The 17,463-nt window shown below is 34.4% G+C and overlaps 1 protein-coding gene across 7 annotated transcripts in view; it reads left to right on the forward strand.

Annotated features, from left to right (window-relative positions):
* Positions 1-17,463, forward strand: part of Erbb4 (erb-b2 receptor tyrosine kinase 4) — a 1,092,347-nt gene that overhangs the window by 840,217 nt on the left and 234,667 nt on the right. For all 7 annotated transcript variants that reach the window (XM_045146981.1, XM_045146983.1, XM_045146986.1 and 4 more), the window contains 2 exons: positions 12,138-12,270; positions 16,145-16,267. In XM_045146981.1, coding sequence (XP_045002916.1) covers positions 12,138-12,270; positions 16,145-16,267 — 256 coding nt within the window. The remainder of the gene's footprint in view (positions 1-12,137; positions 12,271-16,144; positions 16,268-17,463) is intronic.

Consider the following 17,463-nt stretch of genomic DNA (forward strand, 5'->3'; position numbering starts at 1 on the left):
AGACCAAGGTTCAATTCCCAAGTACCTGTGTAAACTAGATGCACAGGTTGGCACATGCGTCTGAAGTTCGTTTGCAGTGGCTGGAGGTTCTGATTTATCCATTCACTCTATCTCTCTCTCTCCCTCTCCTTCTCTTCCCTCTCCTCTTTCTCTGTATCTCTCTCTCTCTCTCTCTCTCCAATAAATAAATAAGTAAATAAATACTTAAAAATAGCAATAAAATAAATAAATAATGCTAACATAGAAGAAATTATGATAGAAATCACTTCATAAATTTACTTGGTTTCTGACTGCACTGATCTAATTAACTTTATAATGTAGCAGTAATTCTAGTCTTAGCAAGTTGTCCCATCTTGCCTTAAAAAAAAAAAAAACTGAAGGAAATTATCCTCCTGATAATTAAAGCCCACCAATCATATATTTCTCCTCCTACTTTAAAATAAGTTATTTTTAATATATTTCAGAATGAACTTTTTATTTCCAAAAGTAATATACTCTTAGTACATTGAAATCTGAAGAGTGTACACCTATATGTTAGTTGAGTCACATTCTCTGTGAACTAATGTTTAATCACTAGTTAGACACTTTAGAGATACAAAGGCATACCTTTCATTATTTGTCAACTTAGTACTCACACAATTGTATAGTAAGTATATCCTTCAAAATCAGCAAGTATAACCCCTTTGTGAATACGTGACAACTCCTAGCATCAATGTCACACTAATTAATGCTCTATTGAGGGATGACCATTTCTACTTTCATGGTTAAAAAAAAAAAAAAACCTTAAAAAAAGTATGTGTGGGTATTTGGGTCTACATAAAGTATAACTGTACAAACATGGGAGAAAAATTAAGTATGCAACGTCAACAGGTTGCTGGAGATGTTGAATGGGAAATATTAACATAATAGAAGTTAGAACACTTGAATAATGTAAATTATGAAACTTTTTATAGGCCACTTTATGCCACTAAAACATAGCTGCAGATTTTTCACAAAATGTTGCCAAGTACAAAATCATTTAGAAATTTACTCTAATTATTTTATAGTGTCACTGATGGTGTTAAACATGTTAGAGAGAGGACTTGATAGATAAGGAGATTTCATTTACCCTTTTAAAATTAAAGTTTGCTCATTAACTATTTGATTTTAGGTAATCCTAGATGGAGACTTTATATAGAGAGATTTTTCAAAATATTTTATACTTTATTTTTTATTTATTTCAGAATGAGAAAGAAAGAGGAAGAGGGAGAGAGAGAGAGAGGCAGATATATAAAGAGACAATGGGCACACAAGGGTCTTTAGCTATGGTAAATGAACTCTAGATGCATATGCCAGCTTGTGCATCTGACTTACATGGGTTCTGGGGAAGTGAACCTGGATACTTTGGCTTTACAGGCAAATGTCTTAATGACTAAGCCATCTCTCTAGCCCTACAGGTAGAGATTCTTAATATTTCAACAATTGGAGAGGTGATTTTTATGCAACAGAGTTTGGAACTAATAAGTAAAACATAAACTATATTAGATAGTAATAGCAGTGTCTAATCTTTTTTTTATAAAATGTTAAGAATAGATTATAGGAGTGGATCTCTCTCTCTCTCTCTCTCTCTCTCTCTGTCTTTTTCTCTTTTGGATAGAGACCTGCTCTAGCTCATGCTGACCTAGAATTCACTATGTAGTCTCAGGGTGGCCTCAAACTCACAGCGATCCTCCTATCTCTGCCTCTTGAGTGCTGGAATTAACGTCATGAGCCACCACACTCAGCTTCTCTCTCTCTTTTATATTATGTATTATTTTACAAGAAAACAAAAATCCTTGGTTTTAAGGCTGCATCCAATGTATACTATCTGAAATTTATAGTTATTTTGATTAGTTCAGGCCTATGTCAAATATCTAAAGTATAAGTATACTTAGTGGTCTTAAGATGTGCTCAAGAAGAGATAACAGCTTTCACCAACAATGAATTCAGGGCTGGAAGGTGAAGTTAGAGCCTATTAACTCTACTCTCTCTATTCTCTTGCTGTCTTCTCTGAAACTGCATAAACTTAGCTGACTTGAGTATAAGTATAGAAAAGCCACTTGTCTAGATCACATTGTTGGTGGAAACTTAGATGTACAAACTTAAATTTAAAATAGTGAAACAAGGAAGGCACAAAGAAGCACATCTCTGGAAATTTGAGGAGAATCACTGATTTAACTCCCTATAACATTTAGATAATTTCCTTAATAACCATTTACAAAACAAAGAATATTTACACATCCTGTCCTGGCTGCCCATAAGGAACACAGAGCATTACACAGAGCTAAATGTTAATGGTACACATATTTTAAATAATAGAAAAATAATGGACAAAGAACAGATTGAAAAATTAATATTCTAGCTAGGAAGAGAATGTTTCTCATAGATGTGTTTTTTTCCCCTTCATAATAATGATTTCTTTTGCATGTAAATGAAATGGTTTCAGGCAAAGTATAAAGTTGTCTTGGTATTATATTATTTCAATGTTGTTTGAATTAGTTTAGGTTCATTTTTTTTTTTTCTTTTACATTATCTGGAGGCTGTGAATCTAGACTCAGAGCATCTGTAGAATCATAACATCTTCTGGGCAATTGTTTAAAAAAATGTTTCCCCCATAATTAGAAATGTGTTCTAATTAGGGGTTGAGAGTTTATATAAGCGTACAAAAGGAGTTGTATTGCTACACAATGCTATTAAGTTCATTAATTCAACTTTGTGAAGGCAGTCATAACAAACTTCCCCTAAAGTTACAATGTGTAATCTATTCTTAAAATATATATATAAAGTGAACTGACCAAAAGCCTGTGTGGAGGATGGATTTTTTTGTCTTTCCTCCAAGTCTCTGCAGGAGACTAAGTAAGACTAAGTAGGCAGAAACAGCCTACCCTTTCATTTTCCCTCTTGGGTTTCTTTCAATGTGCTATGGACCCAAAATTTATGAGAAGGGGAGAGATAATCTTATTTTACCAATTTAACTACTCACAAAGTGTTCTGCTTTGGCTCTCTTGTATATATGTAAGTACAATGATTGTAATGGGGAGGTAATATGATGGAGAATGGAATTTCAAAGGGGAAAGTGTGGGGGTGGGGAGGGAGGGAATTACCATGGGATTTTTTTATAATCATGGAAAATGTTAATAAAAATTTAAAAATTTTAAAAATAAAAAATTATATATATTATTTTATTTATTTTATAAATTTTATATATATATATATACATATGTATGTATATATGTATATATATATATACATACTCGAGGTACATAAGTTGGGGAAATATATTATTGTTTGTTTTTAAATTTTATCAGTTTTTGAAAGGAATTTCAACATGTGTGTGTTACAACATAATATATTTATATTACACAATTCACCTAGGCTAGCAGATGCTAACTAGTAGGGAAAGCTGATTCCATGCTTTGTATGTAGAAGTCTGGACATTCAACAACAATTTGTTTGTAGTTAAATTAATGTGCAGTGGGAAGAAGGGAGAGTGGAGAATATGGACACAGTTCGTTTCCACTGAGGACTTTACTTGTATGCACAAGAAAAACTGATGTAAATGGCTTAAATAAAGATCCTTCTGTTATTTGTCATTTTTTTTTTTTTTTTTACACTGCAGAAGTCTAGAAATGGGATATCTGTCATGATGTTGCTGTGACATCAGGAACAGAAACTGTGATCCTTTGTCTTGCCATTTGGTAGCAAGATGGGTGCTGCAATTCTGTATTATATCCAACAGCTGAGACCCCTTCAGATCTACCTTCTTTCTCACAATTCCTGGCATTTGCTTTCATTTCATTGACCAGAATCGCCATACATTTGCAGTAAAAGGCAAAAAATTAAGAATTTACCTAAATAATAATAATAAAAGGCTGGCTGTGGTGACACATACCTTTAATCCCAGAACTCAGAAGACAAAGGTGAGTTCAAGGCCATTCTAAGACTACATAGTGAATTCCAGGTCAGCCTGGGCTAGAGTGAGACCCTACCTTGAAAAATAAATAAATAAATAAGTTAGTTAGAAGGTGTCAGGGAGCAGAATCTTGGGAATACTATTGGTTTGACAACACTGGCTATTGTGCTGTGTCAAGACGTCAAACGAAGGATAAGCCAAACAAAACAAAGCAAACAAAACTAAAAGCCTAATAACCAATTTTACTGCTTTTAGGAGAAAATGCTGCTCAATTACTACTAAATCAGAAAAAGGAAAATATTAACCAAATATTATCTTCAGAGAAACACAACATAAATAACTTTTCACTTTATTTTCACTAGAGATGATGTTCAGTTAAGTTGAAATAAGTTAATTTGAAAAAACAAAGAAGAAAAATACATAGGAAGCTTTATAATTATTGAGGGGTTTGTGTGCTTTTATGAAAGCTCATAAATATTTATGGAAGTGGTACTTTTGCTGGACTAGCATGTCCGTGACATGTTGGGCAACTCAAGGAATAGCAAGCAAGCAAGAGACACAAGTAATAGAGTAAAAGGTGGTCTGATGGGGATTCTGCAGCCCTGCTTAACCAGTACCTGGTTTATGTTATATTCAAGCATAAACGTTTCACACATCATCATGAGATGTGATGGGGGAGCAGTCAGGTGATAAAGGAATAAGGAAGCTGGGGCCTGATTCTCTCCACAAGGTCAAGCTAGCACTGTCTCTACTTTCTATTGAGAGTATATCTATGTCAACAGTTTCTTATGGCTAATATTCTCTTCGTCCTATTCTTCTGTAATTCTCTAGACTTATTCATTGTAATGGGAAATTTAAAGTAGCTAACTATTCCTACTAAAAAGATATTATTTATCCTGCTTACCTAACTTATAACTATATTACAATTATATTTTAATGGAAGGAGAAAAAGACTTTTTGGGGGCAAAAAATGCCAACTCCAGTCTTAATAATCTGGTTTCGATCATGAGCTGGTCATATAACTCTGTCATATTAACTTTAATGAATCATCTATTATGGTAAAAAAAAAATGATTCAACACATGTAAAATATATAATGCAGAGATTTGTTTACTGATACTAACGACATATCCAAGGAACCTATAACAGTGCCCAAATATGCTTATACTCAAAACACCTGAGACTTATGAATAGCTTTCCCTAAGCTTCAAGTGTGTTTGCCCCTCAAGTCCACCTAAGTCCCAAGTACACTGTGGAGAACTAATGTTCCCACGAACAAACACAAGTCTCTTTAGCAGGAAAAAAAAAAAAAAAAAAGCCACCAGTTCATCAAAACCCTTAGTTTGAATACAGGGGTGATATTTCTGAATATGGGCACTTCTTTTCTTCCCTTCATAAGAATATAAGCAGTATTTTACTTTAAGGCAAAGATTAGGGTATCTAAGGCACAGTCAAAGCAAAAGCAAAGAAGCTTTATACAGAATTATACAAAGAGAATAAGCCAATTACTACTTTTTTTTTGATTGTTTGTTTGTTTTTCGAGGTAGGGTCTCATTCTAGCCCAGGCTGACCTGGAATTCACTGTGGAGTCTCAGGGTGGCCTTGAACTCACAGGGATCCTCCTACCTCTGCCTCCCAAGTGCTGGGATTAAAGGCATGCGCCACCACGCTCGGCTCCAATTACTACTTTTGAAATATTTGTGAATGTGCTAAAAATGGCATTATCTATATCCTATTATGATGTAATTGTCCCCGGTAAAAATGATGCAAAGAAAGGTTTTTCTTTGTGTAATTATAGTATAGGCAGTTTACTGGTAGAATATACTGTCTCTTAGCAACCCACATACCTGAAATTCCAGTTCCTCCAGTGGGTGGGGATTCTGAAGAAAAGAAAAAAATGTTAAGTATGTGAACAAAGAAAGGATCCCAATATGTTGCTTCTCCCCACTACTTTTCCTTATAAAGAAATGTTTATGTACACTTTTTGTGGTAATAAACAGATAAAAGTAAAGCAATGTATCCAGTAAGCTCACTGGTAAGAGTCCAAGCATGAAGGCCAGAGACACATACTTATGTATATGTAAACTGTAATAAAGCAAATCACCTGAGTTCTTCTAAAACCTGTTGAAAGAAAAGGGTTTGTTCTTTTTCTAATTTCTCTTTAACACTTGAAGAAATACATAGATAATGATCTTCATAATTATCATATGATATATATTATATGTAACTTCTATGCATTAATACCTATATAAATATATATGATATAAAGTATATAAACAATCTCAAAATGGTGTCTCTACCCATGATAAGGTTGCCTCAAAGCCTGTATAAATTTTCATACTTTATCAAACTGTATTACAAACACATTCATATAGAAAGGTGTAAGAAAGTAAATACCATGAAATTATTAGAAACTTTTCTTAGAAAATTTTAGATATGAAAGATTCAAATTATATTTACACATTGAATTAATAATAATAATATTTCTATTGAAATATTTTTGTGATAATGTTCCTGAATAAAATATGACATACACATACTGAAAAATAAAAAAGAAAATTACTTCAACAATGTGAAGACAAGTCCAAACCTTCAGACTTAGGAAGAAGGAAGGGAGTTTGGCATGTCTTTTGCCTAAGCAGCTATACTGCTGCTCATATTTAAAATATAGTTGAGGAATCTTGAGCCCTAATCAAAGGACAAAGACATGCTATAATGTCCTACATCTCATCAAGTAAAAATTGTAACTGTCAACTGAGATCAACCTCAGAGTCTGACCCACATCATTTTCATTTGCTCAAGAAGAAAATTGTGTCATATTTATAGAGCAAGTAGAATTCTAGGTCAGAATAAGCATCATTTGCAAGAAAGAAAAAAAAATTGTCTTAATGTAGCTCTCCTTGCCTTGGGCAGAAACCTTACAGTATCTTCTGGGGAATTCCAGCATTTCTTACTGTCTCAAGGTCTCTTGTTTCATATCTTAAATGTTTTAACAAAGATTGAAGAGAGTAGTAATATAGTAAGCACTGTATTGTATTATGACTTTCCTTGCTGATGTTACCAAATATCTGACAAGGATTTAAGCAGGTAAGGATCTATTTTAGCTCACAATCTGTGGTTATAGCTTTTGATGGCAGGGAAGGCTGCCCATATTTTTAACATGAGATATGTAAGATATTTGTAATATGGGTGACAGGAACTTATGTAGTGCATGTAAGAAGAAAAAATGAGTTAAGTATAAAATATGTGTAACTCAGGAAATTGAGTAGAAAATCTATAAGACTATCTAAATTATTAGAAGTTAAGATTAGTACACATTACCAAGTTAAATTTTAGTTTATCTCTATGGAATGAAATGACTTCCATACCAGGTTTGAGATTCTCTTATACTCTAACATTTATAGATTTCTGCTTGGAAATGAGATGGACTGATAGTGACATTATATGAGTTATAAGGCCTTTGAGAACTGTCTGACAATCAACTCTTGTGTTCCTCATATTGGAATAGAATTTTGCTTATTATTAAGCTGCTTACATAATTAAAAAATGTTGAAATTATTTATATTTTTAAAGTTATACTTTTTGACTCTATTGACAATGATGGGTGTCTTCCCATAATTGTTTTTTTAAGATTTCATTTTTATTTATTTATTAGAGATAGGCAGAGGGAGAGAAGAGAGACAGAGAGAGTGAGAATGAGAATGAGAATGAGATTGAGATTGAGCATGCCTCTAGCCACCACAAATGAACTCCAAATGTATGTGCCACCATGTGCTTCTGGCTTACTTAGAACCTGGGTCCTGAGGCTTCACAGATATGTGCCTTAACCACCAAGCCATTTCTCGAGCACCCCCCCCATAATTTTTTTAAATAAAATATTGACATGATTTGGTTAGCACTTTTCTTATAGAAAGGGGATTATTAGGAAACATGGAATATATCCCTAAGGATATAGGTAGCCTATGAGAGCTAGTGCTACCTAGTTACATTTCTGAATAAAATGCAAGTTTACAAAGAATCATCACCTTTGACCTTGTATTAATCTGGGTTCTCTAATGGGAAGAATTCTATTGAATTAATCCAAATTATAAAGGTTAGTGAGTTGGTCCTTCCACAGAGGCTTCATTCTGTCTGAGAACAAGGTACCTGCTCAGTCTACAGGACTGCATGTCCCAGCAATCCCATTCTGGTGCTGAAGGCCTGGAGAGCTGCTGGTCTTCAGTGCGCATTCCTGAGCATTTGCTAAAGAAGTCTATAGGTTCCACTAGCCACAAAGTATAGAAGTAAAGGATCCAATGAACTTAGAAGTAAGTAGCAAAAGCAGCCAAAGAAAAGCCTTTTCATAGAACCTCCTTATGCCTAACATAAGCTGCTCCCAAGGAAAACATTAGTTCACACCTGCCCAGGAGGTGAATCTCTTGTTTGATTCCTATTCTAATGAAAATGACAATAAAACTTAACCAGTACAGGCCCAAATTTATAAATAACAATTTAAACTACACACACACACACACACACACACACACACACACACATACAGCAATAATGAGTTAATCTTTCCAGGCATTAAAATTAAAACAATGACATAATACTGATCTTCATACATAAGTGAGTGTATGTGTAGCTTACATACATACTTATCTTTCTATAATCAAAGTAGCCTAGAATCCATTGCACTAAGAGTAGATAAAATGTGATTTGCTGGTAGCAGAGGGTCTCTTCTGAGAGTCGAAGGTAAATTCACCAACACTGACTGGTGTGATAGAAACTGCTGGCCAAAATAGGGAGCAAGATTCTTAATCTAAGAGATGTTTGTTTTAATGGCACCACTAAGCACCCTGAATTATGAATGTATGAAAGGCCAAGTTGTTCCCATGTGTATCTTTAGTAGCTGAGCTAAGCCTTTTAGGGCACAGTTATTTCGTAGGAACACCTCAAACAAATATGTAGAGACAGGCACCTAAATAGATCTTAGAAGTGTGGTGTGTGACTTCAAAACAGTTCTCTGTCACAAGCATGATGAGAGTAAATATGTCACACACTACTGGGAAAGTAAAACTAAATAATAATGTTCCACTACTATATTGTTGAGTCTTTCCAAGTTTGATACTAGCACTTCCTGTTTAAGAAATATTCCCTGTTGAATTTATCTGGAAAACGTGTTACAGTTTTAAAATTTGACCATTTTTATAGTACCTAGGAATAAAGAGTGAGGCAGTTCAGAGTCTCCTGAAACAATTTCTGAAGATTTATTTTCAAATTATATACTTTAACTCCACATTCCTTTTATTTTTATTATTTTGCAAGTCTAACGATTCCACCCAGGGCCTTGTACTTAGAAGGCCAGCACTCTACCCCTGAGCCTCGTCCCCAGCCTTAGTAACTCTAAATCAGTCCGTTCAGCTTCAGAAAGTGGAACTCAGTTTGCAAGCTCTAACATCAGTGACTATTTTAAGACAAAAGCTTTTTTTTTACATTTGAGTATTCTATATTCAAAACACTTCACAGTATTCTATATTCAAAAATGAAGAAAATGTGCCCATATTATTAAATGAATTAATTTTTCCTTGATGATTTACATGTTTTACCCTTAAAAAATAATCTCAGATTCAGCATTATTTGTCATGCCTATATTACTGACAATGCATACATATAATTTTCAGCTTATCCTAAGAAACAGTTTATGGCTTATTTGCCTAAATCAGGATCCACAACTGCATTTCACATCCAGACTTTACAATATTACTTCTTACACTAGACTAGTCCCTTTACCATGACATTCCATACTTATTTCAGGAAACCTGAATTCACAGTGTTCCATGTTTTGATTACACTGGGTCCTGCATTGTATTTAATGTTTTCTTTTTTACTAGACAAAGTTCTGGGAAAACGGGAAGAATTTCTCTTGATAAAGGTCGAGCCCAGCATTTATGTGTGATTCTTGGCTATAGACAGGATCATTTTTTCATTTCTCTAGGATTTTCTTTTTCATTTTTAACATTTTGCTAGATGCTAAGAGATAAAACAGTAAAAAAAAAAAAGTCTTCATTAGTGAAAGTAACTTCTATGGGAAAATATTATAAGTAATTCTTCACTAGGAAAACAAAAATTATTTTCTACTGATTTTGAAAGTTATATTGATTTTGATTCTCAGAACCAACCAAAGTAGTAATGACTTCACAATCTCCACTGGGAGAAGGCCAGAAGAAAAGGAGATGTGTTCTCTTCTACTTAAAGTCATCCTTATTAAATCACAGTCAATCAACAACCTGGACAGGGCATTTTATGTAATGTACAGTGATTTTTCACTTGTATACATGTTTCTATATATTTGTAAAAATATACTACCTCTATTGTACATAATAAGTGGGAAGGGAAAGTTTAGGATTGTTATAAATATTCAAGTAAAATATTGGAAACTGCCTTCAATTATACACAAATATGTTGTAATGAAAATTGGGCTCTAATAAAAAACACATATAGAACTATTTTTATATTAGTGACATCTCAGCAATATGCTAGGTGCTTGAGCTGAAAAATGTGCCTCTGGCTGAAAAGCTAAAATATATTCTTAAATGCCTATCTAACTGGTATTTTTGAAAATGTAATGCTACATACAAAACACATCACTGCAATGAAGTTGCACCTCTGCTGTGGTTTAATTTTCTCAGCACAAGCTTTCACATCTTTAGGTAACCCCATTTAAGAAAATCTTACTGAATTATAGCAACATTTCTGCATAGTGTAATACTTTGAGTTGTCAGGAAACAACCTTTCAGATGGACTGTTTTTAGACTTTTCTGCAGTTATATATGATAATATTGTATTCATAATCTTTAAAAGGCATGATTTCATTTATGCAAGTAGTTACTCAAGTTTTTTTCAAGAGTTTTTATACTTTCAAGACTTTATTCAGTAACCCTCACTAACTTTATTTCTGATCTATGGGAGCAAAGTTCATAAAGTAATATAGATAGGTGTATAGAAGTTCTCCTAAAAATAGGAATACTTGCTTTAGAAGGCTTTTCTATGGAAAGAATGAGAAGGAGGGAAGCTCATTTTGATCTTGATATCTATTAAGATTTAATAGTGAAATATTTATTAGGTAACTCCTATGTTTCACCGCAGGTTACTTTCTATGATATATGAAATTACTGCATTTCAACACTCCAACCAATAAAATTTTATAGACACTGTTATACTCCAAACCAGGTAAAGAAAAACCACAAACAGTACTTTTCTAGCAAAGAAAACAGCTATTTGAAGAATTCAATGAAATTGATTGATGATCAGCTTCTAATTTTACCTTTACTTAAAATGCATTAAGACATTTGAAGAATAATATCTCTAACTCTCTCCTTCCAATCTCTCCATGCACTATTTGTATCTTTATTGCAATATTTAGTACTGAGAATATTCTCACAAGCATATGATGTTCAGACACAATTCTGTTTATAGTATCTAATCTCTCTACATTACCTGAAAGTGGCTGATAGAACTTTTCTTTTCCACTTATTAGTCTACCTGCATTATCCATAGTTTCCAAAAGTACTTGACAGTAAGCTATTCTTTTATCAGCACCCTTATATTCCAAAAGTGGTATGTATGTTAGCAGGCTACTTTAGAGCAATGATTCTTAGCTGTGGTGATTTCAGCATATGTTTGTCAATGTCTTGGGATGTTGTTGTGATGGGAAGATGGTAATGTTACTGATGTCCCAGACCCAGAACAATCTCACACACCAAACTGGCAGACAGTCTAAAAGTTCAATAGTGCCACTGTTGAGGATAGCCAGCTTTAAAGAAAATAGTGAAAGTAAAATTTCTGTACACTACAACAACATTATTAAATTAGAATTACTTATAATTACTTACAGATAATAGTAAAATGAAAGTAATTTAAAAAGTTACCATTTCAACCATTTTTCATGTTTTTCATTCTGTTACCAAGCTTGACATGCTTTGTGCCGTTGCAGCTCACCCCAATGATCAGTTGCATGTGCATAGTTTACTAGCAAAAAGAAAAAAAAAAAAAAAGAAACAAACAACAACATCAACAAAAATACTCGAGTTATAGTACATTTTTGTTTGCATTTCTCACATCTCTTCTAAATGACTACATTTGTGAAGTGTGAAAATTGGTTCTTTTGCTCTCCTCTGTCTCTTCTCTCGTCATACTTTGGTTTATTCTTTTATCCTGATTTACAGAACTCCACTGATTGCGGCTGGAGTCATTGGGGGCCTCTTCATCCTGGTCATCATGGGCCTGACATTTGCAGTGTATGTAAGAAGGAAGAGCATCAAAAAGAAAAGAGCCTTAAGGAGATTCCTGGAAACAGAGGTGAGATTCTTGTCACTGCTTTCATACACTTTGGAAGTTTAACTAGGTTTACATGAATAATACTTAGGATTATTTATTTATTTATTTATGTTTGTTGGTTGGTTGGTTTTCTGAGTTAGAGCCTTGCTCTAGGCCAGGCTGACCTGGAATTCACTATGTATTCTCAGGCTGACCTTGTACTTACAGGATTCTCCAACCTCTGCCCCCCCAAATTCTGGGATGGAGGCATGTGCCAACACACCAGGCAATAATTAGGTTTATCTAATTGAAATGCTGTTTAGCTTCTGACTGAGTCTATACTTTATGACATTTTTTTATAAAAAAGTTAGTGCAGAATTAGAATATGTACTAAAAGCAGTTGATGTAGCAGTCTCAGGAATTAAAAAGGATTGGTGGCAGGAGCTCAGAAAACCACAACAGTAGGGAAAATAGAGAGAGAGAGAGAGAGATTGAGAGAGAGAGAGACACTTAGTTCTGGTTCTGGGATGGAGACTTCTTTACCAAGCTCTGGGCAGAGCACCTAAATAGTAGCAGAGAGAAAGGGCATATGAGTAGAGGGTATCTCAGTGGCAGAATGAGGAACATGTTGCAAACAGATAAAGAAATATTTTGGTTCAAAATATAACCTGATAGGCAGGCAATGAATACTTTAATTGGGATCTTTAAATTAATAGCCAATGATCTCATTATACCAGTAGTGACAGACTGAGCTTACAGGATAAGGCTTAGAGTTGTAATCACACAGAATTTACAACACAATTTATGAAATGTGCTTAATATTATGTATGGTGGTTATTATGAATATGTAAATGGCTTATATTGCCACATTGAATTCTGTGGCTGTAAGCTGATACTCTTCATTATAGAGTAGACAGGGAAGAAACAATTACAGAAGACCATGTAGAGACGGGCTGCTCTCAACTCTCTTCCTGTATCTTTCCCTGATACTCAGTATCAGGAAACAGGACAAAATAATTGTGTTCTAGGTGCATTTTATTGTTTTCTTAATCATTGTCATTGAAACCATCTAGTTTTTCTTATTAACACTTTTAGGAGTGGGGATAATCATTCTTTCATAAATATCATACATCAAAAATGAATTATACCTTAATTTTCTTCATTCAGAAGTTGAACCTAGATTGGAAAGTCAGGTGAAAGTTTATGGAAGCTACAGTTGCATGTAAGGAAATCAATTTTATGAAATTACAATGGGCTGTCTGGTCAATATACTTGTTCATACAAAATATAGTCAAATATATCCATGGAAACACAATAATAACATGTGCAGTTACTGGATATTTGCAGGTCAACTTTTTTATATTTTTATATTTTACAAGTGATTTTATGCCTTGATATGTAAATTTTTTAATGATTAAAGAAATTGCTCATTATATACAGTGTGTCAAAAATCTATCTACTAAGCTGGGCATGGTGGCACACGCCTTTAATCCCAGCACTCAGGAGGCAGAAGTAGGAGGATTGCCATGAGTTCAGGGCCACCCTGAGACTCCATAGTGAATTTCAGGTCAGCCTGGACTAGAGTGAGACCCTACCATGAAAACAAAACAAACAAACAAAAAAAATCTATCTATTGGACTCTGTACAGAAGACTTGCCTGAAGGCTGTCTCTGCTAGAAACTCCTGTTCAGATTTAACATAGTGTTTATTGATTATGAAACTTTTTATGTTACTTGAATATTATATTTTTTGTCTTACGATATTTTTGTCTTATTCATATTTTCATGCCAAACTTAAAAATGAAAGAGAAGCAGATTTGCTGCCAAACTGTTAGAGCACAGTCTGTAAAATTGACAAATTTTATCTTGTTCTTCCTAAATGTCCTGTTATATCTAACTCTACTGAAGACTATTCAACTAGGCCATGTTAAGTAGGCCATGTTACTCACAGAAGCATGATAATAATACCCAAGCTGGAGGGCCACAGAGAAGTTACCCATGCAGACAGACATTTGGAAATATGGTAGTGGTTTCAAGACCAATTTTCTTTTGTAACAATAGCCCTTAATTATTCCCTTATGCAGAGAAAGAACAGGGTACTTATATTTTGTCCAAAGTTTCCTTCCTTTCTAACTTAAAAAAAAAAAAAAAAAAAAGGAATTAAGGGGCTGGAGGGATAGTTGAAAGGTTGAGGCATTGGCCTGCAAAGCCAAAGGTCCCACTCAGGTTCAAGTCCTTAGGATCCATGTCAGCCAAATGCCAGAAGCACAAGGGGGCACATGCATCTGTAGCTGGAGGCCTTGGCATGCCTATTCTCTCTCTCTTCCTCTTTCTCTGTTAAACACACACACACACACACACACACACACACACACACACACACGCAACAAGCTGTGACTTCACTCACTAGGTTGTCCTTGAGTATGAATTAAAATATCAATTTTTCACAAAAGGATATAGATTTTTGGTTACCCAAAGTGCCTGAAGCATAGTAGTTTCCGCTTCATCGGCAAGTGATATCCCCAGGATATTTGAAGCTATAGGAATAACTGAGCTCTGTGTATACTATGTTTTGGCCTGGGTACACATAGCTATGGTAAAGTTTATTTATAAATTAAATACAGTAATTGAATAATAATTGCTAATTAATAGAGCAATAATAAAAAATACTAATGCCCATTATTAAAACTTAAAAATTAGCGCTGGAGAGATGGCTCAGCGGTTAAGCACTTGCCTGTGAAGCATAAGGACCCCAGTTTGAGGCTCGATTACCCAGGACCCACATTAGCCAGATGCACAGGCGGGCGCATGCGTCTGGAGTTTGCTTGCAGTGGCTGGAGGCCCTGGTGGGCCCATTCTCTCTCTCTCTCTCTCTCTCTCTCTCTCTCTGCCTCTTTCTCTCTCTGTCACTCTCAAATAAATAAATAAAAATAAACAAAAAATTTAAAATACTTAAAAACTAGTTATTGACATTTAATATTTCCCAAATACCATTGATCACAGGTAAACTGTAGAAAGTAAAATAGTGGTTAAAGAGTGACTAGTATGAACACTTTCTGTTTCATATATGCCAAGGACTTCCCATTTTCATATACCTTTTTTGATTCATTCAAATGATTGAGCTAAATATACGACATCTACAAATGTGAGTCTAATTTAACATTTGTGGTCACATGTATCCCATCTCTTAATGTTGTGTTCCCCACTGCAGTCTTTCCCTCACATCCTTCTTACTCCATGGTGTATTTATTCCATGTCTTCCTGCTTGTTTCCTCCTATTGCTGAGCCTAAACTCTTCTTCACCATGTCAGTGCCTTCCTCATCTTCTGCCTTTTCCATTATATCAAGAATGTCTTAATGTGTACCCTGAGTTAGCCAGAACTAAGTAACCTCAATTTCTAGTGGCCAGAGTACTGGACTCCTTTGTATTGTATAGTATTAACTCATTATCTGGAATCGTATGGATGATTTTTTTTATCTAAAAAGATACACTAGGACCTTGCTCCTTACATGAGTTAAAACTCCACCATCATACATAATTATCACCTATTATTCTATAAAAATGCAAAAGTTCAGGCCTATCCTAACCTACTCAACCTCCTTATTTTAACATGATAGCCATCCAGCTAAACTCTAAGTACTGAAAAGGCAGCATTTCTATTTGTTCATTCATCTTATCTCCTGAGCATGCCTCAAGATAGGGCATATGCATTATTTAAATTCTCTGAAAAAGAACAAGAGACCTGAAAGGACAGGATCTGAAAGATTGTGGATAAGGAGAGAGTCATATTACAAAACTACTGTTTGTCAAGGAAGATATATTTGTGTTTTTTGCATGTGTGAGAAAGAAAAAGAAGAGAATGAGAGAGTAGGATTATGTATTTAAAGTTGTATAACCTTATGTCTTTACATTACAGTTAGTAGAACCCTTAACTCCCAGTGGCACAGCACCCAACCAAGCTCAACTTCGGATTTTGAAAGAAACGGAACTCAAGAGGGTAAAAGTCCTTGGCTCAGGAGCTTTTGGAACGGTTTATAAAGTGAGTAGAAAACCACACACCATCAGTTAAGTTTTGTTTTGGGCCTTTAAGAAATAATAGCCAAAGTAATTACTTTCGCCAACCTAATTTCCTTTTAATATTCAGAGGACCTTTATAGTACTGTGGAGCTGCTGTACAAATGAATTCATTAATTTTTATTGAACAGACTGGGATAAATACAGTCTTGAGAGAAACAAAGGCAGGAAATGCTGGTACAAAGCAAAGGGTAGTTCATTCTCTTGGTGCCCTTCTGAGCCCTGTTCAATACTGTCTTCCCTTTGGCAAATTTCCACTCATTTTTCAGATACTTAGCCCCAACCTCTTCCCTTAAGCATCCCACCTACCCCCAGAAATACCTGTGCAGTGTCCCATAATCCTTTGTGCCTCCTTTCTTTCCTTCTTTTTTTCTGCTCTCTTATATTAGTCCATATCAGTGCCTACCATATTAATTGATCTCTTTAGAATCCATAAGAATGTGCTCTTAATAGAATAGATTCTGAGCCATTTTACCTAAAAGATTGCCTAATATGATTTATTACTTAGCATTCATATTTGTCATGCCTTGCCATTATGTGAAAAGTACAGTTGACTTTGTATCTTTGATTCAGTACAGATAGAAAGAAAGAATAATCTCTTGAATTTTTCAAAAACAGATATTTCTGGGGAGGGTCACTCAAATGATGGCATTTGTGTGCTAAATTATTAAGCATAATTACAAGACCAATCCTAAGACCAACTCTAAGGATAACTATGGTCAAATTTATTTTGGTGGTAAATATCAAGAATAAGAGACTTTTGCATTAACGCCAAAGCCTTCTTACAACAACCGGTACTATAATTCATGAAATTTACTTTGGCAGCTTAGCATATTTCTTAAATTAAATCTTAGCCTTAGTTTTTACAAGCACATTGTTAAGGTAAATTGGATTTTAGAATATTACATTTTAAAATACTCCTTGTTTTTCCTACTTAAAGCAGTTGTTTGAGCTGGAGTATTGGCACAATCCTGTTATCCTTACACATGAGAGTCATAGGCAGAAAATGATTTGATATAAGGAGTTTGAGATAAGCCTAGACAACAAAGAAAACCCTATAACAAAAGAAAAACAAACATTAAGAGAATGATTTATTTAATAAGAATAATTGATGATCAGATATGAAGTGCTAATGATCAGATAGGAAGTAGTAAAAGGTAA

Source organism: Jaculus jaculus, chromosome 4 (genome assembly GCF_020740685.1).
Source record: "Jaculus jaculus isolate mJacJac1 chromosome 4, mJacJac1.mat.Y.cur, whole genome shotgun sequence".
In the NCBI taxonomy this organism is placed as follows: domain Eukaryota; kingdom Metazoa; phylum Chordata; class Mammalia; order Rodentia; family Dipodidae; genus Jaculus; species Jaculus jaculus.